At 34.3% G+C, this 27,935-nt stretch overlaps 4 protein-coding genes across 5 annotated transcripts; 1 reads left to right on the forward strand and 3 right to left on the reverse strand.

The window, feature by feature from the left end:
- The first annotated feature begins 8,108 nt into the window (after positions 1–8,108).
- On the forward strand, positions 8,109–10,964 carry LOC129885684 (glutamyl-tRNA reductase 1, chloroplastic-like). Its single transcript, XM_055960056.1, has 3 exons — positions 8,109–8,523; positions 8,808–9,049; positions 9,472–10,964. The coding sequence occupies exons 1-3, from the start codon at positions 8,238–8,240 to the stop codon at positions 10,609–10,611; spliced, it is 1,668 nt and encodes a 555-aa protein (XP_055816031.1). The 5' UTR covers positions 8,109–8,237; the 3' UTR covers positions 10,612–10,964.
- A 224-nt stretch (positions 10,965–11,188) lies between these two features.
- Positions 11,189–11,819, reverse strand: LOC129885685 (uncharacterized). The gene has a single exon (XM_055960057.1). It carries the CDS (start codon positions 11,718–11,720, stop codon positions 11,214–11,216), a length of 507 nt encoding a protein of 168 aa, XP_055816032.1. The 5' UTR covers positions 11,721–11,819; the 3' UTR covers positions 11,189–11,213.
- Positions 11,820–12,162: 343 nt separating this feature from the next.
- On the reverse strand, positions 12,163–16,077 carry LOC129885686 (protein trichome birefringence-like 12). The gene is made up of 4 exons (XM_055960058.1): positions 15,495–16,077; positions 14,455–14,592; positions 13,164–13,413; positions 12,163–12,903 (listed from the first exon to the last, which is right to left on the reverse strand). Exons 1-4 carry the CDS (start codon positions 16,016–16,018, stop codon positions 12,619–12,621), a joined length of 1,197 nt encoding a protein of 398 aa, XP_055816033.1. The 5' UTR covers positions 16,019–16,077; the 3' UTR covers positions 12,163–12,618.
- Positions 16,078–17,769: 1,692 nt separating this feature from the next.
- On the reverse strand, positions 17,770–27,395 carry LOC129885687 (fatty acid amide hydrolase-like). Of its 2 annotated transcripts, XM_055960059.1 has the most exons (21): positions 27,245–27,395; positions 27,026–27,126; positions 26,828–26,937; positions 26,664–26,724; positions 25,146–25,336; positions 24,937–25,066; positions 24,726–24,803; positions 24,507–24,654; positions 24,130–24,242; positions 23,959–24,034; positions 22,726–22,797; positions 21,073–21,124; positions 20,707–20,787; positions 20,546–20,629; positions 20,269–20,372; positions 20,046–20,138; positions 19,418–19,486; positions 18,918–18,982; positions 18,711–18,772; positions 18,172–18,267; positions 17,770–18,047 (listed from the first exon to the last, which is right to left on the reverse strand). In XM_055960059.1, the coding sequence occupies exons 2-21, from the start codon at positions 27,102–27,104 to the stop codon at positions 17,985–17,987; spliced, it is 1,827 nt and encodes a 608-aa protein (XP_055816034.1). In that variant the 5' UTR covers positions 27,105–27,126; positions 27,245–27,395; the 3' UTR covers positions 17,770–17,984. The 2 variants fall into 2 exon arrangements, with proteins under 2 accessions (XP_055816034.1, XP_055816035.1); XM_055960060.1 differs by lacking the exon at positions 22,726–22,797.
- Between the last annotated feature and the right edge of the window lie 540 nt (positions 27,396–27,935).

A 27,935-nucleotide genomic window follows, 5' to 3' on the forward strand; every position in this document is an offset into this window, starting at 1 on the left:
CTATCCCAGGCACATCATGTGCTACCTCTGGTCTAGCAGCAGAAAAAGGTAAAGTTGATGTTGTAGGAGTGTCAGTCTTAACACTAGAATCTCTAAGTCTCAGAGTAGATATGTCAGAAAGCTGAGATCTGGGAGATGGAACTGTGGGAGATGAAGTAGACGACGACGCTACTCTCTAGGGTCGAGCAATAACCTCTGTGGGTAGCTGATAGGTCTGATCATATAAAGTATATCTGACCCATGAAGAAGAAGAAGCGTCGCGTAGTCGGCAGAACTGACTATGGTAAAATATAGGATCCATATTCCCAAAAGGCACAACATGACGGAGGTGCTGCATCTCTAGCGCTAAAAAAATATGTCCTGTGATATCCTCAGGATCAACAGGTCTCCTAGACTTCTTTTTACTCCTACCAGAATGGCTAACCCCAAGATAATCCCAGGGTCAATCACCATCACCAGATGATATTTGTATGTAAAGTTACAATACAATATATAAAAAACATAAATTAAATAAATTTAGGGGTAGCGAAATAAATAAATTACATACTAGTTATAATCTACCACTTTATTCCTCCTCACTTGTTTCATTTTCGTCAGCCTTCCATTCCTTCTGCGCAGTTGTTTCATATTTATTGTCCCATTCCTCCTCCTCTAAATTTTCATATTCCTCGTTTACTTCCTCCTCAATATTTTGCATTATAAGTTCATCATCAGAAACCTCTTCTAGTATGTGTTGAGGATGTTCTAGTGTGGTTTCCAACTCAACATCAACTTGTTGTTGAACAAGTGCAACATTATTTTAGTACGTGACATATAATACATTCTCAATTTCAATTCTTCCCACATGCTTCGTCTTAATAACAAACCATCAATCAGTTTTATCTCTACGCAATGGATATGGAGCGTAATAGACTTGCTTAGCATTTTGGGAAATGATAAAAGGATCATAACTTCTGTATTGTCTTGTGTGCTTAACTTCAATTATATTATGATGTTGGTCCACCCTTATGCCTCCGTGTGATGGGTCAAACCATTTACAGCGAAACAATAATATATCTCTTGAATGACACTATAATATTCAACAGTTTAACCATTATCGTCGACATCACCTTGAACACACACACCACTATTATTGATTTTTCTTGTGCATAGAAACTTCTTCAGTTTGAAACTTAAAATCATTCACACAATATTTATTTATTTTATAAATTTAAGATTCAGGCCTGAGTGCGATCTCTCTCACTAATGACGAATGTTCTATATTTGAATATCCATCATAAACCTACAATTGATCTCAAAATAATACAATTTACTATAAAATGAATACATTATACCTATTGATTCAATATAAGCTTCACACTTACATATTCTTTTAGCCATTTGGAACACCTCGTATAAATGACTTCATTATTCCATGTGTTTACGAACGAGCTGATGTTGATACGTACAATGTTGTTAATTGGTTAGTAAACACTTATTACTATGTAATTTGATAATATAATTTAACACTTACTTAAGATATGACTGAATTTTTGGAAAATTAAGAAGAATATGAGTCACAACTGATTGTTTTTCTATGACAGTGAAGCCTCGTTTTTCACGCCGTTTAGATCCTCGATCATTTTGATTAAAAATTGAAATCGGTGAAAACATCGAATCACAAAAGTAATAGGAATAAAAGTCATCAATTTCTCTCACAATATGAGCTTGAACAATTGATCCTTCGATCTTTCCTCTCTGTGTAATTATTTGTTTACAGCTTCCAATTTTTCTGAATGTATATATCAATATATGTTAACTAATAATTATAGTATATATAAGAAAAATAACTCAATTACTTATATAAGAAAAACATTACCTCTCAAATGGATACATCCACCTTGTTTGAACTGGACCCCCAAGGTGAGCTTCTTTTACAAGAAGAATCAGAAGATACTCCATCACATCAAAAAAATCACATGGAAAGATCTTCTCCAGCTTTGTAGTAATAACAGAAATATTTTCCTCCATCTTGTCTAAACTACTTTCCAACAACTTTCCAGAACATAAATCTCTAAAGAAAAGACTTACCTCTGTGATTGGCTTCCATATCCTGTCAGGTAGATGGATAAAAGCGATAGAAATCAAAGTTTTCATGAATACATGACAATCATAGATTTTCATACATATCAACTTTCCTTCATTTAGATCTGCCCGCTTATCCAAATTTGAAGCATATCCCTCTAACATTCTCAAATTTTTAACTCACTCACATATTTCACGGTTCTCATTTAATGTGAATAAAAAAACTGGCTTTAGGCTTGACAATTTTACCATTTTATAGTTCTTACAATCACAATTCCTTTCTCCTACAGTATTCCTTTAAGTCCATTCTAGCTCTTGGGTTGTCTTTTGTCTGGCCCTTAACATCCATTACAATGTTAAACAAATTATCAAAATAATTTTTCTTAATGTGCATCACATCAAGATTATGTCGTCAGAGATTATTCTTCCAATACGGCAACTCCCAGAATATGCTCTGTTTGTTCCAATTATGTTCAACACCATATCTAGGAAGTCTAGAAGGTGGATTTTATGTAACTTTAGGCAAATGAGAAACTCTCTTCCAAATTTGATATTCTGTCAGTGATGGAGGTGGAGAGTCATTTTCAACTCTGTTTTTTTTAAATGCATGTTTCATTTTTCTAAACTCATGGTCTATTGGCAAGAACCGACGATGATAATCAAACCATTATTTTTTCTGCCATGCTTTAAGGTGAATGCCTTACGATTTTTTATGCAATAAGGACAAGCAAGCTTTCCAGCAGTCATTCAACCAAACAACATCCCGTATGCAGGAAAATCATTAGTAGTCCATATTAAAGAAGCATGCATAACAAAATTCTGCTTAGTCGATACATCATAAGTCATTACGCCTTCAAACCATAATTGTTTAAGCTCATCTATCAATGGTTGTAGATAGTTATCAATCAAACTTTTAGGATTATGAGGACCCAGAACAATACAACTTAGAAAGAAGTACGGACTTGTCATGCACATTTTAGGATAAAGATTGTATGGGGTAAAAAATACAGGCCAACAAGAATAAGGTGAGGCAGCATTAGAGAATGGTGTGAAGCCATCTGCACACAACCACAATCTTACATTTCACAAGCAAAATTCGGATACATGTCATCAAAATGTTTCCATGCTTCTCCATCAGATTGATGAGACAAGACACTTGTGGCCTTCTATATTCACGATGCCATCTCATATGTGGGGCAGACCTCATCGATGCATACAACCTCTTTAATCTAGGAAAAGAGGTAAATAATACATCGCCTTAATTGGGACCATCTTTCCAGCATGAGTCCTCTTATAACGCGCTTCTCCACAAAACTTACAATTTTCTAATTCACTATCAATGTTGTAAAACAACATGTAGCCATCAACACAACAATGAATTCTATCATACGATAATCCTAACTTGGAAACCAATCTCTTTGCCTATAGAAGTTCTTAGGTATGTTAAACTCAGGATTAATCAGTTCGCCTAAAAAATCAACCATTGAGTCCATAACCGCATGAGGAACACTCCAATCTGATTTAATATTCATTAACCTAACTGCAACTGACAAAGCCGAATGCGGACTCCCGTCACATAGTGGACGACTAGCCTCTTCTAATTGTTGATAGAAGCGTCTTGCTTCTTCATTAGAAGTTTCATCAAAATATTGTTCAGGTTCTATCCCACCTTGAACCCCGAAAGCATCATTGACCATTTAATGAACTCTATCATGTTGAAATGTATCATGTTGACCTTTATCATGTAGAACCCTATCATGTTCAACACTAATTTGACTATGTGGTGCAAGCATATTATATTCATCCACAGATAGCAAATTATAAAATATATTATTCAATCCATCTATTTCTCCATGATCAACCCATACAAAATATTTAGGCTTAAATCTATTACCATACAAATAAACCGTAATTATATTTGGATTAAAAAATTTCAAGCACCTAGATTAATGACACAAACACCTAACCAATCCATTTCTCTTAAAAATATCAAGTGTCATGGCATGATCGATAAAACTTCTTACACCGTCAATAAATTCAGATTTCAAACCATCACCAACTTCATAATGCATGTTATACATCCACAAACATGATCCATCTACGAAATTACATATATTCAAGCTGAATTAATTAGTTCATAAAGACTACAATTCATTGACACTACAAGTGTCATTGATTCAAGTTATAATTAATTAATTCATATAATAATTAAGTTCAAGTTATGATTAATTCAATTTATAATTAATTAATTCATATAATAATTAAGTTCAAGTTATCATTAATTCAAGTTATAATTAATTAATTCATATAATAATTAAGTTCAAGTTATGATTAATTCAATTTATAATTAATTAATTCATATAATAATTAAGTTCAAGTTATGATTAATTCAAGTTATAATTAATTAATTCATATAATAATTAAGTTCAAGTTATGATTAATTCAATTTATAATTAATTAATTCATATAATAATTAAGTTCAAGTTATGATTAATTCAATTTATAATTAAGTTCAAATTCTAATTAATTCAAGTTATAATTAATTAATTTATATAATAATTAAGTTCAAGTTATGATTAATTAAAGTTATAATTAAGTTCAAGTTATAATTAATTCAACTTATAATTAAGTTCAAGTTATGATTAATTAATTCATATAATAATTAAGTTCAAGTTATGATTAATTCAAGTTATAATTAATTAATTCATATAATAATTAAGTTCAACTTATAATTAAGTTCAAATTATAAATAACTCAAGTTCTAATTAATTCAAGTCAGATGTTCTAAGTTAAATAAGAACAAAATTACAAGTTTCAAGTATATACAAATTAAAGTTCTAAAATATGAGTATTCAAGTATCTAATTAAAGTTCAAGTTCATGACAACGTAAAGTTCTAATTAATTAGTTTTAAAGTCTAAAAGTTCAAAATTTATCCAAACCAAAATAATTTATAAAGTTTTGAATTCTTAAAATTCAAGTATCTAAAGTTCAAGTTAATAACCACGTGAACTTCTAAGTTCTAGTTACTTCTAAAGTTTAAAGAATTCAAACATATACAAACCTAAAAATTTCAAAGTTCAACTTCAAAATTCCTAAAGTTTAAGTTCATGACTTTGAATATCGTCTAACTCTAATTAGCTTAATTAGTTCATGGACTACAATTCAACAAAATTTCTAAAGTCAACAAAATTTCAAGTTCAAAGTTCTAAGTTCAAGTTCAAAATGCAAGTTCTATATTATAATCAAGTATCTAAGTTATAACTTGTTCCAAAGTCTAAAGTTCACAATTTATACAAACCAAAAAAAAGTTCTAAGTTCAAAAATTCTAAAGTCCAAATTCATAACTTGAATATCTTCCAAACATCAAAAATCATTCAACCCATTATTTTTCTAACTTGAATATCTTCTCAACATAAAAAATCCTAAATTCTAACTTCTAATTACTTCATGTTCCAACTTTAATTTTATCTTCAAAAATACTTCAAGTCCAACTAAAACAATACCCAATTCACAATCTAATTTAAAAAAACCACAATTCAAACTAAAGCCCTAAAATCTTCATTCACATTCTAACTTCAAGAACTAACCAACTATGTTAATAACATTTGAACATTAAGAACACTTTAATTCCAACTCAAAAAATATTCAATTCACAATTTAATTCAAAAAAAAATAATAATCAAATCAAAGACCTAAAATTTAATTTCTAACATTCATCAATTCAAAATCATATATTCAAATTAACTATGTTAATAACATACATTAAACAAATTAAATGAAATAAATTAACTAACAAATCAATAAATTAATAATATTTTTTTTTCAAAATTAAAACCATAACTAGCTAACCTTATTAACAATAAGGAGAGAAAAGGCCGACGAAGGGAAGTAGGGGCGGCAACAATGGAGGCGGGGGAGGGAGTGGCGGCGGCAAAGGGCTCCGAAGAGGGCGAGGTTGAAGGTTTAGAGAGAAGGAGGAGGGTTTTTAGAGAGAGAGAAAGACACCATAAAATAAGAAAAGTTGGGCACTGAAAATGTAATATTTCAGAAAAAGCGATGGACAACGTCGCCCTCTCCGTCACAAATTTTAAATAGTTGAGCGTTATTTTGATCAAAAAAGCGATGGACTGGGAGACGCTGTCCGTCGCTTATTTAAAAAAAATTGATAAATAAAATATAATAAATAACGACGGACAGAGACACAATTTTTAAATAATATTTAATTATTTTAAATTAAAAGCGACGGACTTTGTCACTATTTATATTTTTAATTACATTTACATATAGTGCAAAAATTCGCCAAAAAAAGCGACGGACAAGGAGTCCCTGTCCGTCGCTGTTTATTAAAAAAATTAAAAAAGCGACGAACAACGTCTCAAATTACGTTGCTTTTTTGAGCGATGCAGTCCGTCGCTGTTTTTTCGGTTGTTTTTTGGACTATTTTTAGTAGTTAGCTATTGTATCATCTTCAACTTCATCATCAACATTGTTTTTTCTGATGGTATCCACAATTTTTTTTAAGCTCTGAACTTCTGAACATGTATCATTTTCATCTGAGTAATTCAATATCTTATTGACGTCTATTTTATTGTGATAACCAAGATCATTAATCATGACTTCACGTTCACGAATGACATTTTACAATTGGGTTCATTAGAAAATGACGTTTTTTCTTATGAATTCCAATTTAATCTCCATGTCTTGTATATCAAAATTAACCTTCAATGAACTTCAAAACACTATTTAAATTAATAAATATTTCATAAAATAATAATCATGACTTCACATTTATGAATTACATTTTACAAGAGGGTTTATTAAAAAATGACGTTTTTTCTTATGAATTTCTATTTCGTCTTCATGTTTTGTAAATTAAAATCAACCTTTAGTGAACTTCAAAACACTCTTTAAATTAATAAATATTAATTTATCAATTAAAAACACTCATTAAATTAATGAATATTAATTTATCGATTAAATATTATCTCTACAAAATAATAATAAAATCTTTAACATATTTCATTTTTTTAAATTCATAGTTAATGTTGTAAATTTGAATTTTGAAAATAGTAATTTTCTTGCTTGAGCGCTAAAATATTTGTACAAGTTTTTTTACCGCAAGAATCCAAATGAATCAGACGGAATAATTCAACAAAAGAGAAGCTTCTTTATTAATATTTTTTAGAACTTAGAAATTGATTTGCTAATTCTTAATTCAAATTCAAACCAATGAAGTTAAAAATCATTTGCCAACTCATGCCTCAAAAGTGATTTATACAAAGACAGGTGAGGTAATAATTTAATAATTATTGAACATGATTTTTTTTAAAAAATAATGTCCTAATGTAATATGTTGGTCACAAATTCGAGCCGTAGAAGCAGTTATTAATGCGTATATTAAGTTAAATTGTCTATATCACATCTCTTGGAATGCAAACACTTCCTCGAAACCTACTAGTTGCGGAGTGCTTTATGCATCTGGCAACCCTTAATAAATTCTTAAATATTGTCTTCACATGATATAAGCGTAGTGTGATATGTAGGCCACATATTCATTAATACTTGTATTACGATAGACTGTCTATCTGATATTTTTTGGAGTGCATTTCTTTTTTCGAAATCTACTTACAGAATGCTTTATGAATCGAATAATCCAAAATAATTTTTTAAATATTAAATAAAATAAAGAATAGCATGACTTACGACTCTTAAATATTTAAATTATAATTTTAATTACATACTTTGAAATCTAATCCAATATGGTACCAATTCCAAATCCTAAGTCAAAATAAGGAACACCCATTTGACATTATTAACACGTTCCTAAATGGAGTCGCAATTCTCATATTTGGACCAATTCCTAATCCTAATAAATTTTGGAGTGTGGAACCAACGCGTATATGGAATAATCGTAAAACCTCAAACTATAAATAAGCATTCCCAAAAGTCAATAATCACCAACCAGTGTCTTACAATTCCACCATTATCGTCCATTCCGTCCAAAAAAAAATTGACTAATTATATTAGCCTACCACTCAACATTTTTTTAAAAAAAAATACCAAACCCCATTACCATACCTATTCCATTCTGTCACCTGCTCCGAATTTCAATAACAAATCTGGGTTTCGGAAGCTCTCTCGCCATAGACACTTTCTACAAATTGTGTTTCAATGGCGGTTGCGAGTGGTTTTGCCAACTCTTTGGCAGGTGGCAGTTTCAATTGTGATTATTTAAGTTCTACGTCTTCTCTTTCTTCTTCTGTGGATTGTTTTCCTCATCAAGTTAGATTATTCGGGAGTCGTCGAAGAATTAAGCCATTAGTATATAGGACGAGATCGCATTCGTTGAGCCTTAAATGTGAGGTATCCTCTAACTCGGTGGTGAAAAATAGCAATAAGGAATCTAGAACATCGAGTCTTTCAGCTTTGGAACTTCTGAAAACATCTGCTGCTGATCGTAAGCCTCTTTTTGTTTTTTTCCCTCTTATTTATTACTTGAATTCTGTGATATTTTTGGTAATCTTAAATCTGTGACCTTGATTCAACTATAATTATTGATCTTATCTAATTGGGGATTGAGGTTCTAATTTTACTTGGAATAAGTTATGATGTTTTAGGTAGAGTTCTGTATTGACCCTAGCTAATTGGGGATTGAAATACGGTGGATAGTTCAAGTTTACTTAAGATGTCTGACAAAGAAGGTTAGAGTTTTAATCTAACATAGGTAACGTTTCTTTCCAGGATATACAAAGATGAGTAGCAGCATCGTGATTATTGGACTTAACATTCACACGGCACCAGTTGAAGTGCGGGAGAAAGTTTCTATCCCAGAAGCACAATGGCCTCAAGCAATTCGTGAACTGTGTTCCTTGAATCATATAGAGGAAGCTGCTGTATTGAGTACTTGTAACAGAATTGAAATATATGCTGTGGTGCTTGCCCAAAATCGTGGGATTAAAGAAGTGACTGAGTGGATGTCTAAGGTAATTTTTTGTTGAAGCTTAGCATCATTTATCTTCATAATGTTTCCTTTTGTTGACTCACATCTTAAATTCTGTGATAAACTAGCAACACCGTCATATAAAAACTGCATTAAACTCTCATGTGCATCATCTACCCTATGTCACTTGCAGTAAGATTTGAACAAATTCATGTTGGTCTCAAAGATAAACTAGACGATAAACAAAAGCTTTTGACTTGCTATGCCATTTATACACTGTATTTTCACATTTGGAAGGAATTGCATTTATTTTGCTGTGCTTTGTTTTCCCTGCTCACGAATGTCTTTGCAAAGTTCTAACTACCTAAGCACAGATTTCAAAGAAATACAGCGCTAAGCCACAATGCTCACGTTTTGTTGTACTTTATATGCAAACCTTTTGACACAAGTGTCTTTGTTTGGCAGTTTAGTGGAGTTCCAGTTACAGAGCTCTGCCAACACCGGTTTTTGCTATACAATCAAGATGCCACACAACACCTGTTTGAAGTAGCTGCTGGATTAGATTCCCTAGTCCTGGGAGAAGGTCAAATTCTTGCACAGGTCAAGCAGGTTGTTAAGAATGGACAGGGGGTCCCTGGCTTTGGTAGGAAAATAAGTGAGCTATTTAAGCGTGCAATCACAGCTGGTAAGAGGGTTAGAACCGAGACCAATATCTCCAGCGGATCAGTATCAGTCAGTTCAGCGGCGGTGGAGCTTGCTCTGCTGAAACTTCCAGAGTATTCTTCTTCTACGGCCCGCGTGTTAATTGTTGGAGCTGGAAAGATGGGAAAACTTGTGATCAGACATTTGGTTGCTAAAGGGTGTAACAAGATGGTTGTTGTTAACAGGACAGAGGACAGAGTTGCTGCCATCTGTAAGGAGTTGACGGATGCTGATATAATATACAAACCTTTCTCAGAAATGCTAGCATGTGCTGCTCAGGCTGATGTAATATTCACCTGCACTGCTTCGAAAGATCCTTTATTCATAAAGGAAAGTGTTCAAGCTCTCCCTTCTGTGAACTCTGAAGATGGGGGCCAGAGGCTATTTATCGATATTTCTGTTCCTCGGAATGTGGAGCCTAGTGTCGCAGAACTTGAAGGTGCACGTGTTTACAATGTAGATGATCTTAAAGAGGTTGTGGAAGCTAATAAGGAGGATCGGTTGCGGAAGAAGATGGAAGCTGAGACCATCATTGCTGAGGAAGTGAAACAATTTGAAGCACTTAAAGACTCTCTTGAGACCGTTCCAACTATCAAAAAGCTCAGGGCATATGCTGAAAGAATTAGGGCTGCTGAAGTTGACAAGTGTTTGTCTAGGATGGGTGATGATATCCCCCAAAACAAGAAGAAGGCTATCTATGATCTCAGTCTAGGGATAGTAAACAAGCTGCTACATGGACCAATGCAGCATTTAAAATGCGATGGAGCTGGAAAGCGGACGTTGAGTGAGATACATGAAAATATGCATGCCCTTAACAGAATATTTGGTCTTGATACAGAGATTTCTGTATTAGAAGAGAAGGTACGAGCCAAGGTAGAACAAAATCAAAAGCAATCTTCTTGAGGTTCTTTTGCCATTCAGATTCTTTTAATCGTTTCCCCCCCACGAAAAGGTCAATTACTTTCAGCGAAGTTCAATCAGAAATGATCATCGTTTCAGATCCTTTCCTGGCAGTTTACTAGTTTTAACTGTATCAAATTAGAATACAGAGGACCATGATGAAATTCTTTTTTAGGCCATAGCAAGCCAGCATTACACGAGGGATACCCTCTGATTCCGAAAAGTCTATCATAGTTGCAGTTGTATTTGTTACAGAAGAGTATATATCCATCCATTTGTTGAATCCAGAGGAGTATTCATAATATATCAAGTTCATGAATGAGGGCTTTGTGAAGCTTCTCACTTTACTGTCTCTACTTTATATCTGTTACTTCCTTTTGTTTCTACTTTCTTCCCTTTTCCAGTAATCCCATCCTTATATTTGTTTAACTAGAAAAAATATTAAAATTATAAAACAATCATCCTGTGATTTAGGCAATTAAACCATGAGTATTGTACATCAACTCTAGCATATATAACATGTTTTGGCATCTTTCCAAATTATTGGAAATTTGAAACATAAACTTATTTAAGCTAAAAGTCAATAAGGAAAACTGATATCCAATCTATTCATTATCATCTTGTGAAAATCCCATCAATTTTTTGAGACCAGGGAAAAAAGAAGAAGAAGTGAAGTGAGGAGTGTTTTCAACCAAGTACTCATCGACTAATCCTTTAACAGACCTAACAGATAATGGATGAAAATGTGCACCCCATTCTAAAACAAAACTTTTAATCAAATCCCGTTTTTCCTCTTCACTGAATTTCTTCCATTTCTTCTTCATTTCCTCTGATTTCAAGCCCGTGTAGTTGCACAACTCCACGAACAAAAGCTCTTTGCTTTTCTTAAACGCCTCCTCTTTCTGTAACATCTGGGTGTTCATCTTTCCAACCTCTGTTGCAAAATCTACGGCCAGCTCTAAATCGCTCATGTCCTCGTTGTTTGTGCACCAGACTTTCTGAAACTTGGGTTGATTCTTGAGGGTATATATAGAAGGGACCCAATTGGTTTGGGACTTGGTGGATTGTGAAGGGAAACGATTTGGGTAAAAAAGATGAATTCTCAAAGCCATGGAGAAAGGATTAGGGTTTGAGGTTTTTGCTTGCTTCCGTGTTCAAGTTTTTGCACTGACGCCTCTATTTCACTAAAGTCTATTCCCTTTATTTTTTTAGTTGTTATAATTTTTTTTTTTGAAAATCAAATAATACGAATTTAATTTACATTTTAATATATATATATATATATATATATTTTATTATATTAATATAAAAAATTATAAATTATATTTTTCATATAGTTTTTGGATATTTAAAATTTTATTTTAAAATATTGAATTAATATAATTTAATTTAACTTTAAAAGTTAGACAAATTGACTCTCAAAAAGTGTAACATAACAATTAAAAAGTAACGGAGGAAAGTATAATTTTTGTACCTCATTTTTTAATTTTATTCTTGTTATTCATTTAATAAAAATTTATTGTTTAAAATATTGTTAATTTTAGTAGGCAAACATTTTTAGAGAATTGTTATATTACTCCCGTAGGAAGAAAATGAAAATAGTAGCATTACAGAGCTTCCAAATAAAAAAAGGTGTCAATATTTTTTGAAATAGAATTAAACAAAGCGTACAAAATAAAACTAGAATGGACAGAGTATTACAGATTTTAGTTGTTTGGTATAAGGGACAGTCCCAGGATAAATAAAAAAATATTGCAATGATTATACATGGGGAAAAACAAAGTTAGTAGCATAAACTCTAGGCCTTTTTGCTCATAGTCGGGCTCCATTTTCCCTCCCTAAGAGCAAGCACCAGAAAACATCTCTAACCTTAGCCCACAAAATAGTGAACTGGCTCTACCTCCTTCAGATCAGCAAGTTTGTAATGGTTTTGTCAAAAAAAACACATCTTGATCTATCAGGAGCAAAGTTGCAAATAATTCACAAAGCTTTGCAAACCGTCTACAATGATCACCCTGTCTCCAATATATAAGGAGTGATTAGCTGGGACAAGATATCAACCCATGTATCTGGAACACCAGGAAGGCACCAGTGCATACAGTCTTGACCCCAGACTGCCACTGCATCCTTTTTCCCCAACCAAATTGCAGGATGGGCATCTGCACGGAACTCACTCAAGTGAGTCAGATCGAGGACTTTAATATTTGTGCCTTTTAAAACCTCTTCAATGAGATGATTTAGTCGCCTTGCTTCTTTGTTAACCCCATTATATCTGGGATCAAACCACAGGTCAAGCTGTTCAGGTATCAGTAAGATTTTCTTCAGAAAACTTGTCATTACTTACTACTATTAACTTTCTAGTGCATAATAAGACCCTATAATTTGTCAAAAAAATTATACAGGAAACCTAATTGTCTGAGAAAATGTAAATGTGGGAAGAAACACTTTTTTCTATCAGTAAGAAAATCATTCATTTCTCTATTAGTAACTAAACAAGTTGATTACCTTGAAAGTGGAAATTCTCAACTTTACCAAAAAGTGCTACATTTGCATACCTGAAGTTCATCAAGGGGTTCATCCACAGTGCAACTACCATTTTGATTCCAGTCACCACCCTGAAAATGCCTTGGTGATTGCAAGCGCCAAAATTGAAGTGTTTTCTCTGGTAATTCTTTATCTATGTAGGCAATCATATTCTCGAGAACAACCTTAAGTCCATCAAACATCTCTAATGGAGGTTGAATCAGTTGCCCTGCCTTGTAGAAAACAAGAGGTGTCTCTTTAGGGAATTTATCAAAGCCCCACCTAGAAGATATTGATAACCATTAAAACCAAAGGAGTTAGAGATAATATGTTAATAACTAGATGCGGTGAAATAATTTGAAATGTGATGCTAGGAATGCAGAAATCAAGAGCAGAAGATGCTTCCCCCCTCCCGCTGGGTCTCCTCCCCCTCTTCCCCCAACAACAAGAAAAAGTAAATAACCCATAAAATTGAACCATCATTATTCCAGAATTAGATGTGTACCAAATACCAATATGTGTCTACAGGAGGAGAAAATCATACAGTAGTCTTAGTCGGTTTGTTCTCAAATGTAGCCCGACTTGTGATTACAGGAATACTTGCTTTTAAGTTTGAACAAACACAATAGGAATCATTTTGTTTTATCAAGAAACACAATTGGAATCATTAACAGTCTAAAGTTGCTGCACACAACAAATTACCAGCTGATCTACCTAGCTCATTCTCCATTGGAACTTCAATTTCCTCCCCACTACACTAACATCTAAAAGAACAAAGATAACACCTTCCACTTAAAAAACATGTACATTTTTCTACTTACAACAACAACAACAACAAACACAGTATTTTTCTACTTAATACAGAATAATTTTGGTTTTTCGCAACACATCAATTTATATTTTCATTTTATAGGATTAATGTGAGATGCCATTGAAGATAGATAGGAGCTCAGACCTTTATGTCTTTGAATTAAATTTCAGGACTTTGCAAGTTTCAATAGCGATACAGGTAGGTAATTAGCATCCAAAGGTGGCTGAAGATTCCATCCGTAAGGGGTGATGTGTTTGCAAGGTTGGGCAGGTAGTTGATGTTAATATTTTTCACCCAACAACCACTGTCATCCAGATGCTTTATTCAATTTGTTTACATATTATGTAAGAAACCTTTGAACAAAAATGATAATATTTCACAATCAACAGAGAAAGAGAAGTGGTCCTTCTATTTGTACCACAGAAGTGAGAGACATATCAACTAATGTGCTAAAAACAGCATGAAGGCACATAAAATTACCAATGACCACTTATCAAAAAAAAAAAAAATACCAATGACCAGTGTTGAAGACTAGAACATTGTAAAAGGCACCAATATGAGCCCAATCATCTGCTGGAATATCAACATCTACTCGATAGCTTCCCTTCAATCCATCTTGGTTGGAGTCGTCAAGCTGTTTTGGCTGCCACCTTATTTAATCAGTAATGAGCAAGTAAGATTAAGACTCCAAAGAAAACTCAGACCATACTTCAGACTGATATCCAACTTTGGCAACATTCAAGAATGAGGACAAACTTAGAAATGTAAATGGTACACAGGATACAGTTTTCACTTCTGTTAGTGTAATTAACCAGACAGAACGACAACTTTTTTAAAAATTAAAGTAAATGGTCAGCAGATTTCGTACAAGAAAATTGAGGAGCAAAAGCCGTATGAAGAAGCTACTCTACACTCTTCTAATGACCAAAGTCCCTTCATGATATCAGAAACTGAAGCTAGTCATGATTCAAGCTCTATTATCCAGTTGAGCACTCAGCCAGGCGACAATTTATAACTCATACAACAAAGAGTTTCAAGTTAAAAGCTCCAAATTCAATGTAAAAATATGACTTTCTAAATGAGCCAACATAAGCATATGAACTTAAGTAGCAAAAGTAAATTAATGCTACAAACATCTAGGAATGAACAGACTTTTTCTTGGAAAATTGCACTATGAATGCTAGCCTTCCAAAGCTCCTTCCTCCAAAATTATACCCCGAAGAACTAGAATTCGAAATTATCTGTGGGTGGAAAATGAGCTTCAAATCAGGAGTTGCTCAGCCATTATTTTGTATAATCAATAAATAAATACAGGGAACCACAACTTAGATCCACAACTCACAGTACAGCCATGAACTCTCCAACTTTTAGTATTGATAAACAACCATGATTAGGTGCAAACTCAATAATATCTAGTAAAAAATTGTCACTTGACGAAGGAACAAAAAACTAATCTTTGCATTTGCTACTAAACAACACAATTTATAACAAGAATCCAAAGGAATATAGTGCAATATCAAAACAAGATAAAAGAAAAAAGCAATGGGCTCACTCATATTTGGCGAGCAAAACAGCACGATGATAACCCACTGTAACATTAAACTTTGGAAAATAGGCTCCTCTCCAAGCACCCTTTCTCTTCCATTTCTTTGCACTAGAATCAGCCACTCCAAGAATACACAAAAATGAAACCAGGAAATTCTCATTCAACGAATCTCCAACAAACCCAATATTCTTGTTCCTCATTAAACCCAAGAACCCAACTGGGTCGATCCGAGTTAAATCACACTTGTCGGGCTTCCATTTCCAAGAATTGATCCGACCCATGTTCTCTCTTTGGTTTCTGAGACAGTTCCAGGCGTTCCTGTGAAATGGGCAGGAGTCATCGTAAATGGGTTTGCGATTCGGGTTGCTGACCCACTTGCCTTTGAAGAGATTACAAGAAGGTGAGATGGGAATTTTGGGTTTTGGAGAAGTAGGAGCGTAAAGAGGAAGGGATAGAGAGTAGAGGAAAATGAGAAGCAACGTCGGCAGAATCAGCCATGAGAAGAGCTTCGGAGTTAGCTTGGTCGCCATTTCTGATCTCCTCTAAACATGACACTGAGGAACCATTTCAAATACTACGAGATACTATCGACTTTATATACTTTATTTAAATTATATACTCACGAATTTAATTTTTATTTTTTATTTTTTTTTACGAGAGATTGATCTTACTTGTACTCAACAGATTTTGAAAAATTGTCATTTTATTTTATTCAATTTGTAACTGATCATCAGGAATGATTTTCCATGATAATTATAGGATGGGGATAAATAAAAGTTTGTTTGATTTAATTTATCTAAAACAGTTTTATAAGCCAAAAAAATAAGTTGGATAGCCCAAAACTTATTACTTATAAGCTGTTTTATTAAATAAGCTAAACTAAACATGCCTAATTATTTTTTTAGGTTTATTTTAAACACAAAATAACTTTAAATTGGTCAGTCAATCATTTAATATAAGTTGTTTTCGGCAACTTATAAGCCAATACAAATGAATAGGCATTGGGAAAAAGTGGGAAAGGAAAGAAACGAGCTTATTGCTTTCAATATTTTTAACAAAAAAGCAAACAAATTTCTTTCTTTTCCCTGTCTCTCTCGGCAAATGATTTATCAAATGAGTTGCTAGATAATATGGAAATTCTTTTTTAATGAGCGGTGGTGAAATTTGAATTCATGACTTCTGAGTTTTGTATGATATGGTATCATATTGGAGTTACGTGAGCATCTCATTTAAAAATTTAAGCCAATAAAAAAAATATTTTAATTATTTAATTATATTATATCTCAACAGATATTTATTTAAAATAGATGGACTTATTTGCTTCCAAGTACTTGGTTGTGTTTCCTCTCTGTCCAGATATACCTTGCTAATTGCTATTTCTCATTAAATAATTCGGTACAAAATTTCTCTGATGAATTTGCACAATCTGGTCTCAAATGTTAGGGTGAGTTGCTATTTGATGTTATTTGTCAAAATACATTGTATCTGATCTGTTCTTGTTTTTGTTGCTGGCAAACTTCATCATAGTCATTAAGCAGGTCAGCTACAGAGAATGTGCAATTGTTTTGCCAATACCACTTTGTTTACCCTCCAATCCCACCTCCTTCAACCTTTAACAAAAAGCAGGATCAATATGGAAATATATTAAGGTAATAGGGGAGTCAGGGACTGCATGTACAAGGTACTAACATATGGATTATATCGTCACAATTGGTTGAGCTCTTTGCTATAGTTGCTTTGATAAGCAAAAGGCATGTATATGATCAATTCTGTAGCCCATTTTTTCAATGTTTTTACTTGAAGCTTTGCTAAGTCTGAGCTCCATCATGGTGCTTGTGGACAGAAGGTAAAGCATCTATGATCCAACAGTTGCGATCTTATTTGGCACACATTAACTTTTTCTAGTTAGCCTCTCGTGTTCTACAGAATTTTTACTTAAACCAGCAAAAGTTACAGCTTTCGCATAGTAAAGAGGTGCTCACTATGATGTAAATGAAGAATGTGGCAACGATTAGTTTCTACATGTTTCCTGACTCTCTCGCTCTTTCAGAATTCAGACTGTTGAATAGGTATTTAAGTACAGAGAGTAGCTAAGAGAATGTCTCTGCTCATGCTACATGATTTCTTTCAGCTAATACATGGTAGGTAGGAATAGAATGTCTCCCTCTCCTTTATGATTTTGATATACAAGGTTTAACCATTTCATTAACCCCTTTCACTGCAACTATGCGGGCATTCACCTGTTTCTGGATTCTATTTGCATTTCAAATGGTCATATTGATTAGCCAAAACCTTTTGATCAGCTTTATTTCATGAAGTGGTACCTCAAACTCAGTACATTCAATTTCAAGATCATTTGGGAAATGAAAAAACTTTCAAGATGGTTTCTATGAATCACCAAAGTCTTAATAAATGAATCCACATCTTCTTAAAGCTTCATGACTCACATTTGACATTACTGTTTACATGCGGCTCCTGTAGGCGTAAACTTGATTTCTAGTTTCCTTTCAGAATGTCATAATATTGCAGTGGCTTCTTCTTGGGCTCAGCACAAGTTTCCTGAAAAGGAGCAATGTTATGTGTTGGTATTGGAAGTCATTTCTGAATAGGGGTCATTATACGTTTGACGCTTTGAATGAATCATATAGTTGCCCTCATTTATCTTGGTTGACTGATCAATTACCTCAATTGCAGCAGCCAAGCGCAAAATGGAAGCTTCACACCAGGGTCGGCCAATAAGTTGCATACCTATGGGAAGCCCTTGCTTGTCGTAACCAACCTGAGCAGGTAACTCACTGATATGAGATAGCGATAACGACCATTGTTGTACTAGGTAAAAATAACTTATTCTGAATGTGACGAACAAATACTACATTATGGATCATTTGAAGGAAAATCTAGGCTAAAATATGCTTCTGGAGGAGATAAAGTTTTTGGAATATATATTATTATTTTAAACTTTTTTTTTCCTCTTTCATACCTTTTTTGTGAAAACTATCTTGGCATAAAATCTAAAAACCCTTGAAACATTAGGGCAGGGATTTTTTCGATAGACAATTTATTGTATGCAAACCCATCCCTTAAGACTGATAAACCAAATGCAGATCCGTGAGATACAATCTCAGCTTTACTTCCCTCCGAAATGGTTAAAAAGAGTACCATTCCCTGAATAGCCATCGGTCAACTAACTACCCTGGATAGAGGAGAAAGGTGAGAACTTACAGGGACAGTAACTGCAGGAAGACCCAGAAGATTTGCTGTTATAATGAACCGCATAAGATTTCCTGAAAGTAGATCACATGAATAGAAATCTAACCAGAAACTTCAAAACGGTAAGCAGTCCGGAAATAGTAGAGAAACAGTATCTGTATAGTTTCAACTAACTCTGTAGTTGATGATATCTGGTAAGAGGTGAGTGAAGGGAAAAACCTGAAACTTGCAAATTAGTCTCCCCATCTTTAAGAGCACTTGGTGGAATTCTGGGTGCTGTCATGCTGAAAAAAGACGGAAGTAGCAGAGATAGTTTTAGGAACATTGCTGCCTTCATTGCAACAAAACAATGAACTGCGTATGCACACAAGCTCAGCATGTCATATATCTAACTTTGACATGTATCAACAAACTAATATACCGTCTACACATACTGGACTTGCCATTTAACGTTTTAGGTATCTACATTAACAAGTCAGTCACATGACCACTTCATTTCTAAGAATATTATATCAGGCCAGAAGTCCCACCAACCAAAAGAAGGGGGAAAACAAAAAAGAGCAGGAAAAACCGAACAGGGAAATAGTTTGAAAAAGATGAGTGATTAAATGTGGGCACATGGAAAAATGAGAAAATATGTTCAATTACTGGAATAGAGTAAGTCTTAGTGAAGGATATGAAAGTCAATTCCCCACTTTCCAGAGACTTTCTTGACGTACCCAGTTGTTGGTGTCACAATGATATCCACCCTCTTGAAAATCTTCATATGGAAATACATTAACCTCCGCCTGCAACAACCCAGACAAGAGTTATGTCAATCATGTTTTTTGTACTTCTGAAAGATTGCATTTCTGCTTGTATCTGTAAGAAATGCATACAGCATTAATTGAAAGTTTTAGCATTGCGGAGTACTGCGCAAACCAAGCATAAAAGAGTATTGCATAACTAGTGAACATCATAGAAGTTAGAAGACAATTGTCCTAAGCAGTCAACATTTTCTCCTTTTCATCATCCCATCGTGCTTTCCGTATGAAGCATTACTTTCAGTCTTTCAGGATGTTAAATACTCCACCATATCTTATCAACTCATATACTTGGTTTGGAACGTAACTGACTTCTTTCAACTGCATTGTATCAGGTTTCCAAAATTATCAACTTAAAAGTTCTGGCAACTAATAAAGTGTAAAACCCAACCTACGGTAAGCTACAATTATCTGACGTTTTCAGTCATTTCAGATGCCACCATATTTCTAACCCAATAAAACGGTTCTCAATTGGATTCTGAAGCAAATTCATGACTAAGATTAGATTGTCGTACTTTAGGTAGCTTAAGAAACAATGTCTCACCTAAGCCGCTGAGCAGCAACATAGTCTGCTGCTGTAAATGAACGAAAAAGTGCCAGATTGGTGCGAGTATCATATGTCAATCTCTCTCCTTTCCTGAAGACAAAAAACAAGAAAACAGAACCAAGATGATATCAGGAAAAAAAATTGAAGCTTCTCCCAATAAGACATTGAGATCTATTAGGAAAACATTTAATAATAGAATATTCAAAGCGAAAGTGTGTACCCATCATAACAGTCTGGATTCAGTCCGCATAATGCTTCAGACCCAATAGAAACAATATGAGCTATGCGCATCTCATGCAACTCTGGTATTACAATCTCTACCGTCTTCAACCACGAGATAAAGAAAAATATTAGACATACTAACAAACATGTAGAATGATAGATTCTCACAATATTGTCAGCTAATGGTTCCTGAAATTCTAAACCAAAGCTAGATGATACACCTGCCAAAGTCCAAGATAAAGCAATGAAGAACATAATAATAGAAATAGCATTACTTTGCATCCATGCTTTTCTGATAGCCGACTGAGAACATTCCCGCACATGTCAGATATATCAGTTGAGAAGACATCATTAAACCACTGTAAAAGGATGACGACATGAGATCAAAGAAAATACCAAATACAAAAACTATTTCAGTGAGAAAAAGTATAGTCACCTCTGTATATTTTCCAAGGCGCAGCGATTCCACAGATTGCAAGCTCTCTTGTAAAGAGAAATTAGGTACACAAGGGAGGGACTGAAAGAAATAGTGGGAGATGATAAATTAAAGAAACAGAACGTTTGATCCACCATGATGTCCAAAATCAATAAGATGAATGTGATATCTTAATGAATGAGATTAAAACTAAGAACATGGTTTTTCGATGCTCTAAACATTTACATGATGTTTCAGGTTATCCTGTTTACCAGAAGGTACTTTTACAAAGTAATACAATTAAGAAAAGGGAAGAAAGCAGAACAGTTGAGAGAAATAAAGAGTTTTAAGAATAGAGCAAATGAATAAGCCTTCTGTGATGGTTACCGGTCTCAAAGAGATTCTATCAGCGGGAGAGGACCCCAAAATTGCTGCATACCTGATAAAGTAATGGATATGAACAAATCACACTGCAATTCCTAGTGTAACATTGATCCTAAATTTATTTAAAACAAAAGTGAGACCAATAAAGCTATCAAAGCAATAACTTGTTGAGTAGAACATGTAAATTACATTAACATGTCCAGGAAGACTCAACCTGACATAGTTTGGCATACATGACGAAATCACAACATTACATCACTGTACCATTTAGGAGGAACGATTCCTTCGTACTGGCATTTTCTCCAGATCATTAAAATATCTTAATCCTCTATAGGAAAAGAAATTAGATATTCAGATCTTCTTGTGATAATTTAGCTGCGATTTTGGGATTACACTCAAAAGGAATCTTGCACACCTAAATGGTAGCGTAAACCTGTGTCTTTCTCCCCCACCCTAGGAACTGAGGTTGCTCCAGTTCCAAGAGCACCAACCATGACACTGGGATTGAGAGTTCGAGTCATCAAGGGAATGGAGTGGAAAAGGACCACTGTTGATTTCTGAGCAGGAGGGTTTACCTTATTAAACCTTACAACTGTTCACTTCCCTTTTCATTTCCTCTGCGTGCGTGAGCTGCTTAATCAAGATGCTTATGATAATACTTCAGTAGCTTTTTGACAGTAAATTGCTTTAGTGGGAGAGACTCTTATAGCTGGTTGTGCAACATTACCCCAACTGTCTTTGAAGTATGAGCTTATCCAGTTCTTCCATTTAATTGGAAAAGTAACCAGATAATTGACATAATTATACCTATACTTGTCAGTTGCCAAACAGAACCTTACACTCAGAGTTCCTCCTAATTTATCCAACAGGAATCCCTTTGAGCTCTTTTCTCCATGTCTGAACTTTGTTCATTCACATTCATGCCCTTCATGATGATTTGAGAAATCTGGTTAATTCACAGTCCCAGAAATTGTTGCTAATGCCCACAATCTAATTTGGAGATAAATGTGGCTCCCTTTGGAATCATATAGTAGGTGGATGTCGAACTTATCCAAATTCATGTGTTACATCAAAAGCCATTTTATAGGCATGAAAATACTATTATGACAAAGGGTTACAAGAAAATTTCAAGTTTTCAACTGGCGTACACCTAAATTGGGACCAAAAATTTAGTCACTATCTACCAGCAGCTCGTAGCAGGTCAAACTGACTGAGCCTTCTGGCTCTGCAATCTGATTGTCTGATTATCGTGTCAATCTCATGCTAATAATCAAGAAGTACTTGAATACTGATTTAGCAGCTACCAGGATTAGGCATACAGTCAGGCACTTGATGGGATTACTGATCCTTCGACAAGATTAACTGTTTAAGATTGATAGATCTAAATGAGGTAAGCAGTAATTACGTTCCAGAATGCACTTATAGTTCTTTTATATGCTCCGACAATATGGTTGAATAATCATTCTACATCTTTATGCATAGTTCTATCATTCTCATTTACTTTCCTCAATAATAAGATTCTTTTAGTTTGTCCTTTACCATCAGAAAGCAGATTTATGAGAGGAAAATTAGTCCAGCTAATTGCAACGTTCGTTAAATTTATTACAAATGTTTAAGATTAAGCATATTCTCATATTTAAACCAATGACAACTTACACAAGTATGGTGTCCTCAACTGTTGTGGCGATTGGTCCAATAATTGCCACCGTTCCATCATCACATAATGACCTGGATAAATAAAACAGAGGCTATAGTGAATCTTCCCCATCCCGAAAGACAATTTTCTCCCATTACATGAAAAAAGAACCATTCGGAACACCATAAAGATTGAATGTCTATGCACCCAAAACTGACTTAATAATAGGAAGGTACAAGTGATAACAGGTTTGATAGTATTAAACTGACTCAAGGCAATGCATAAGTGGAAATACTAATCATTTCACCAAAATCATTTATCTCTCCAAGTTAAGAAAATCAATATGGAGTCGTCGTATAATTGAAGACTGTTTGGCTGTTGAATTTTTTTCTGACAAGTTTGGAAGCACTATTCCATAGTCCAGTTGTGTATTAAGAGACCGTTTGGATAGGCTTATAAAGAGTAACTTATAAGTCAAAAAGTAGGGGAGCACTTTTTAACTTTCCCAAACACTTCCAAAACTAAAAAAGTGCTTAAAAGCCAAAAGCACCTAAAAATAAGCCAATCCAAACACCTCCTAATCCTTATAAGCATCAAAATCAGTCACAACTTATGGAACTTCACTGAGTTTGGAATCCTGCTATCAACCAACAGTAATTTCAAATCCTTGATATTGAGCTCCATATTACTGACAAAGGTATATACATCCATATTATCTTCGTATAATTTGGAAAAATAAAATGTAACCTGACAACTAAATAAGTTTCATATTCAATTATTTACTTTGATAACTAAATGTTATTCTGATTAACTAGAGTTTCTTCATTTCTTTATCTTGATAGCTAAAGTTTTATATCCAATCCTTAGCATAGACAAGCAACCTATGAGATGCTACATCAAAATAAAGCTTCTCAGAAAGTATCCTTACTGGATTTATAAAGATTTGAAGCGACATTAATGTGGTAAGATGGAAAATAGCATAACTTATGATCATAATACCATCTTTCGGGTACTGAAATGGCGTTATTGTGTAAAAGTGTGAACGTTGTTTTGACTCGTACAAAGATCTGGAAAGATAATAAATCCAATTTGAGATGGTCTATCATCACTATACATAAAAGGTTGAAGTACGTCCTAGACTAATGTATACACATGGTTGACGAAACAGGAACAAGAATAATTGGCTAATACAGTTGGAAGATCTGTTAAGGAGAAAAGCATAAGGCACTTGTACAACTGAAGAATGAGCTCACCCGGTCATGTCAGTTCGACCATATGTTGACTTCAATCCCACAACACCACAAAGGGAAGAAGGAATCCGAACTGAACCTGTCCTTACACATTAAATCAAGCATCAATAAAATACTGTTTAATGAAGATTGAATAAGTGGATTCTTCAGTTTGACATCGTGCAGGTGTACAACCTCCTCCATCCGTCCCCAAAGCAGCAGAACACAATCCCGAAGCCACAATAGCTGCAGGGCCTGAGGAAGACCCACCTGTGTACCTATCTGGATCATGTGGGTTTCGTGTAGTCCTGTCACAGAGAGATTTTTAACTCAAGTTACAGGGCAGAGAAGCAAAAGTATGTTCACAACAACTAATAAACAACTCTAGATTTTTCCACCTCAGGATATAAACATTTTAATTGTTAAAGGTCACTGTGAAGGAAGTCTGTAAATGCTAGTGTTACATTTAAAACAGAAAGGAACTGTTTGAGGACTGCCTTAGAATGGGTTAAATGCAATTTAACATTTCATGTACATAAAGCCTTTCTACAAAAGAATATGTAAATACATACCCATAGTTTGCGTTATTTCCAGTAGTGCCCAAGCCCAACTCATGCATGTTTGCCTTTCCAACCAAAATTGCACCACAACTTCGTAATCTTGACACAGAAACAGCATCCTTCTTCACCTCACGAACCTCATGCATCCATGCAGTTGCTCCTGTTTGCACCAAGCATATAACTAAATCTGGAAATAGGGTTCGGTGGGAAGATGAAAACTAAAATACACACCCTTTGAAGGGTGAGCATAGCAATCTATGTCGTCTTTGATTGCCATGAAAATCCCATCCAAGATTGACAGTGGATTCCCTGCATATTCCCCACAGTCAGAAAAATATTATTTTGACTGAGAACAGTTTGCGAGTACGATAAATTTTGGAGTATTATTTACTTACAATTCAACGATGTATACAGCAAGGGAAACATGTAAATATCAGAATACCTTGTTCAAATCTTTGTGTAGAAGCAGCAGCTTGCTTTCTTACTTCGTCAGGGTCAAAAGAAATTAATAGTGGGGCTGCGGGATTCTTATTGTTGAACTCCTCAAAAGCTGAGATGAAGCGCTCTGCAACCTGTAACACAGGGAATAACTTCTCATCCTAGAGATTAAAAGACAGAAACAAAAACCAAGCAACCATAGAAGTGTCTTGCCATAGATGGAGTTGTAAACTTAGATCTGTATGCATATGCATAATCACGAATCTTCCAATAGCGGAATGATGCGGTTGTATCACCACTCCAATTTCTAGCTGGATCATATTCTGGAAGACACTTTAAGGCTAGCTCAACCCGGTCTTCAGGCTTCGCGTCTTCTTCTATGCTGGCAACAGCAGGTTCTGGCTCTACAGTCGGGAAATTCAAACTGAATTAGTGCCAAGTATACAACAACACTTCGTATCATGGCAATGTCAACACTGGCATCCTTTTCTTAATGTTTTCTCTAAGGAGGTCACCATAGACATATAATGCCTGGTTCCACATTTTTATGTGTGTGTGTGTGCGTGCGAACAAAGTCACACACACACATATACATCTTTTGCATCCATGTTGATGTCATCAATATAACAAGTTTTATCAACATCAATATGAATATGGAAGATCTCACTAGTTTCTTACTACAGCACTGCCTTACAAGAAGAGTAGCCACAAATCCCACGAGTAAGAAGAAGGAAATTGACCCGGTCAACTTGTGCGCATCTACTAATCCAACATGTACTACTTGTTACATTCTACTAGGTGTTGGCCACTGGGTAACTGTTGGAATCTAGAACTTGGTTGCCAAGATTGTAATTTCAGATTGTAAAGATATGGTATTTGGGACAAACTCAACCACAAAAGCTACCTCATGAGGGGAGGATTGCCCAAGTCCATAAATGGGAATGGACCTAGCTCGGAAACCGTGGATGTGGCACTTGAGCCCGACTCAAATTCAAAAGCTAGCTCGTGAGGGAGGATTGCCCAAGTCAATATAAGAAAACCACCAACCCATTCCTGAACCAATGTGTGACTCTAATCCATTCTAAACACATATCTTTGTCCACCCCTTGAGTTTTCCAATAAAGAGAACATTTGTACAAACTAAATAAAAAAGAATACGCAGGGTGTTTAAACTTGTGCCTTCCCTTTGGTCCTTTTACTTGTGATTTGTAAATACTTTCATTCAAGTAAAAAATGGAGCTAATTCCACCAATGTCGTCAGGGAAGGATAAAATACAAAAGAAACACCTTCCTATTTCATTGCTAATGGAAATATCCAAATAGGAATTAAGAAAAATACTTGCAGAACTCCTACAACTTGGATTATGCAAGAAGTGTTTATAACCTACATTTAGTGAGGAAATCAACAAACTGATGCAAGATAGTCAAAAGAAAGAAAGGGAATTAGAAATGAAATTGATGTCTCACAAATCTCAGAAAGGAAGTGTTGATTATGTAAGTAATGTTAGTGCCAAGGCCCACGAGCTGAATCAATAATACAAATGCCATGGCCCAAGAAACTCTTCAGTAGTATTACCATAGTTTACCGAAGATGTGAGCAAACATAGGAGTCGTGAACAGGAATATAAAGTAAAAAAACAAATTACCAAGTTCCCGTTTGGCCATGAATAATTGTCACTATTTAGAGAGAGAGAGAGAGAGAGAGTTGATTATCTTAGTTTAAGAATGAACCTTGAGGAGGAAATTCAGGTTTAAACATAGGAACCTCCGGTATGACAGTGTACTTCAGCTTCTGTCAATCATGAATATATCTTCTTCAGTGTTTAATTAACCATTTCATGCATACACACAACAGGAATCAAAATTGCATACAAATACAATATTAAGAAACAAACCTCGTCGATTTTGTTATCATTCTTGAGGCGATTCACAATCAAAGATCCAATACCCGGTACTTCAATCAGGTTCACAAAGAACTTGAACCAGAAACCAGTCAAATGTGGAGCTGCAAGAAAAAAAAATTGCATTAATTTAATCGAAACAATTTAAAATAGTACTAGTGGATATCACATAAAGATATATAGAATTGGAACCTTGAATATCCTCCGGTATGTACTTCACCGCCGTCAAGTCAACTTCACTCGCCGGTATCATCACTCGCTTGTTCCCCATTTTCTCAATACAATAACTCAATCTATCAATAATTCACCATAATCACGATCACATAAATAAATAAAGATACAGAAAAACCAAAACTGAAAATCATATAAATATCTATGGAATTTTCATGAAAATTGACTTATCACACATACCTAGAAGTAAATGCTTTCAGTAAGTATTGAAGTTCGTCGCCGGCCGGCCAGCACTGGTTAATGATAACGTGCGCTTTAGAATTTACTTCAGTAACCCAATTGGTTCAAATAAAGTTGTTGAAAACATTTAGCACATAGGGGCGGGGGATATATATACTAGTATTATACTATTATCTTTCAATATATTAAATTTAAAATTTTAAAAAATGTATTAGATATTAAATAGTATCTAATAGCAAAGGTACAATTAATATAAATAAATAAAATTAAATATTTTTTTTCTTTTAAATATCATATTAAATTAAACGGTGTCACCTTAAACAAAATAAAATAAGGCAGAGGGAGTACAACTACAATCTCGGCAGTTTAAACGATCATTTCTATGATATAGTTTAGTTGGTTGCTGTTATTACTTTTGACTTTTCCCATGAAGGACCATGATATTTTTGGGTTGGATTTGGCCCACTAACAATTTTGTTTTGTAGGGTGTTTAATCATAGATGGGTGAGTTGAACTACTTTGTACTTAAATCTACTAATAGGATATCACAATTCATAAGTGGTCGTTTTGAATTTTTCTTCTTATTTAATAAACCAAAAAAAAGAGCATAATTTTTTTAAATTATTTTTTTTTAAAAGTAAATATTATTTTCTTTTATTCATTTGTAAAAGAGGTAAATGATAGTTTTGGG

This window comes from Solanum dulcamara, chromosome 4 (genome assembly GCF_947179165.1).
Source record: "Solanum dulcamara chromosome 4, daSolDulc1.2, whole genome shotgun sequence".
In the NCBI taxonomy this organism is placed as follows: Eukaryota; Viridiplantae; Streptophyta; class Magnoliopsida; order Solanales; family Solanaceae; genus Solanum; species Solanum dulcamara.

What these genes read in the sequence shown, in the direction of transcription:
- LOC129885684 (XM_055960056.1), top strand. Translation starts at nt 8,238, where the DNA reads ATGGCGGTTGCGAGTGGTTTTGCCAACTCTTTGGCAGGTGGCAGTTTC. An exon ending in GAAAACATCTGCTGCTGATC is followed by an intron (nt 8,524 to 8,807) that starts GTAAGCCTCTTT and finishes GTTTCTTTCCAG; the next exon opens with GATATACAAAGATGAGTAGC. An exon ending in TGACTGAGTGGATGTCTAAG is followed by an intron (nt 9,050 to 9,471) that starts GTAATTTTTTGT and finishes TTTGTTTGGCAG; the next exon opens with TTTAGTGGAGTTCCAGTTAC.
- LOC129885685 (XM_055960057.1), bottom strand. Translation starts at nt 11,720, where the DNA reads ATGGCTTTGAGAATTCATCTTTTTTACCCAAATCGTTTCCCTTCACAA.
- LOC129885686 (XM_055960058.1), bottom strand. Translation starts at nt 16,018, where the DNA reads ATGGCGACCAAGCTAACTCCGAAGCTCTTCTCATGGCTGATTCTGCCG. An exon ending in GTCTTCAACACTGGTCATTG is followed by an intron (nt 13,414 to 14,454) that starts GTATTTTTTTTT and finishes AATATCTTCTAG; the next exon opens with GTGGGGCTTTGATAAATTCC. An exon ending in AACCCCTTGATGAACTTCAG is followed by an intron (nt 12,904 to 13,163) that starts GTATGCAAATGT and finishes ATACCTGAACAG; the next exon opens with CTTGACCTGTGGTTTGATCC.
- LOC129885687 (XM_055960059.1), bottom strand. Translation starts at nt 27,104, where the DNA reads ATGGGGAACAAGCGAGTGATGATACCGGCGAGTGAAGTTGACTTGACG. An exon ending in CATACCGGAGGATATTCAAG is followed by an intron (nt 26,938 to 27,025) that starts GTTCCAATTCTA and finishes TTTTTCTTGCAG; the next exon opens with CTCCACATTTGACTGGTTTC. An exon ending in GGAAATAACGCAAACTATGG is followed by an intron (nt 24,243 to 24,506) that starts GTATGTATTTAC and finishes TCTCTGTGACAG; the next exon opens with GACTACACGAAACCCACATG.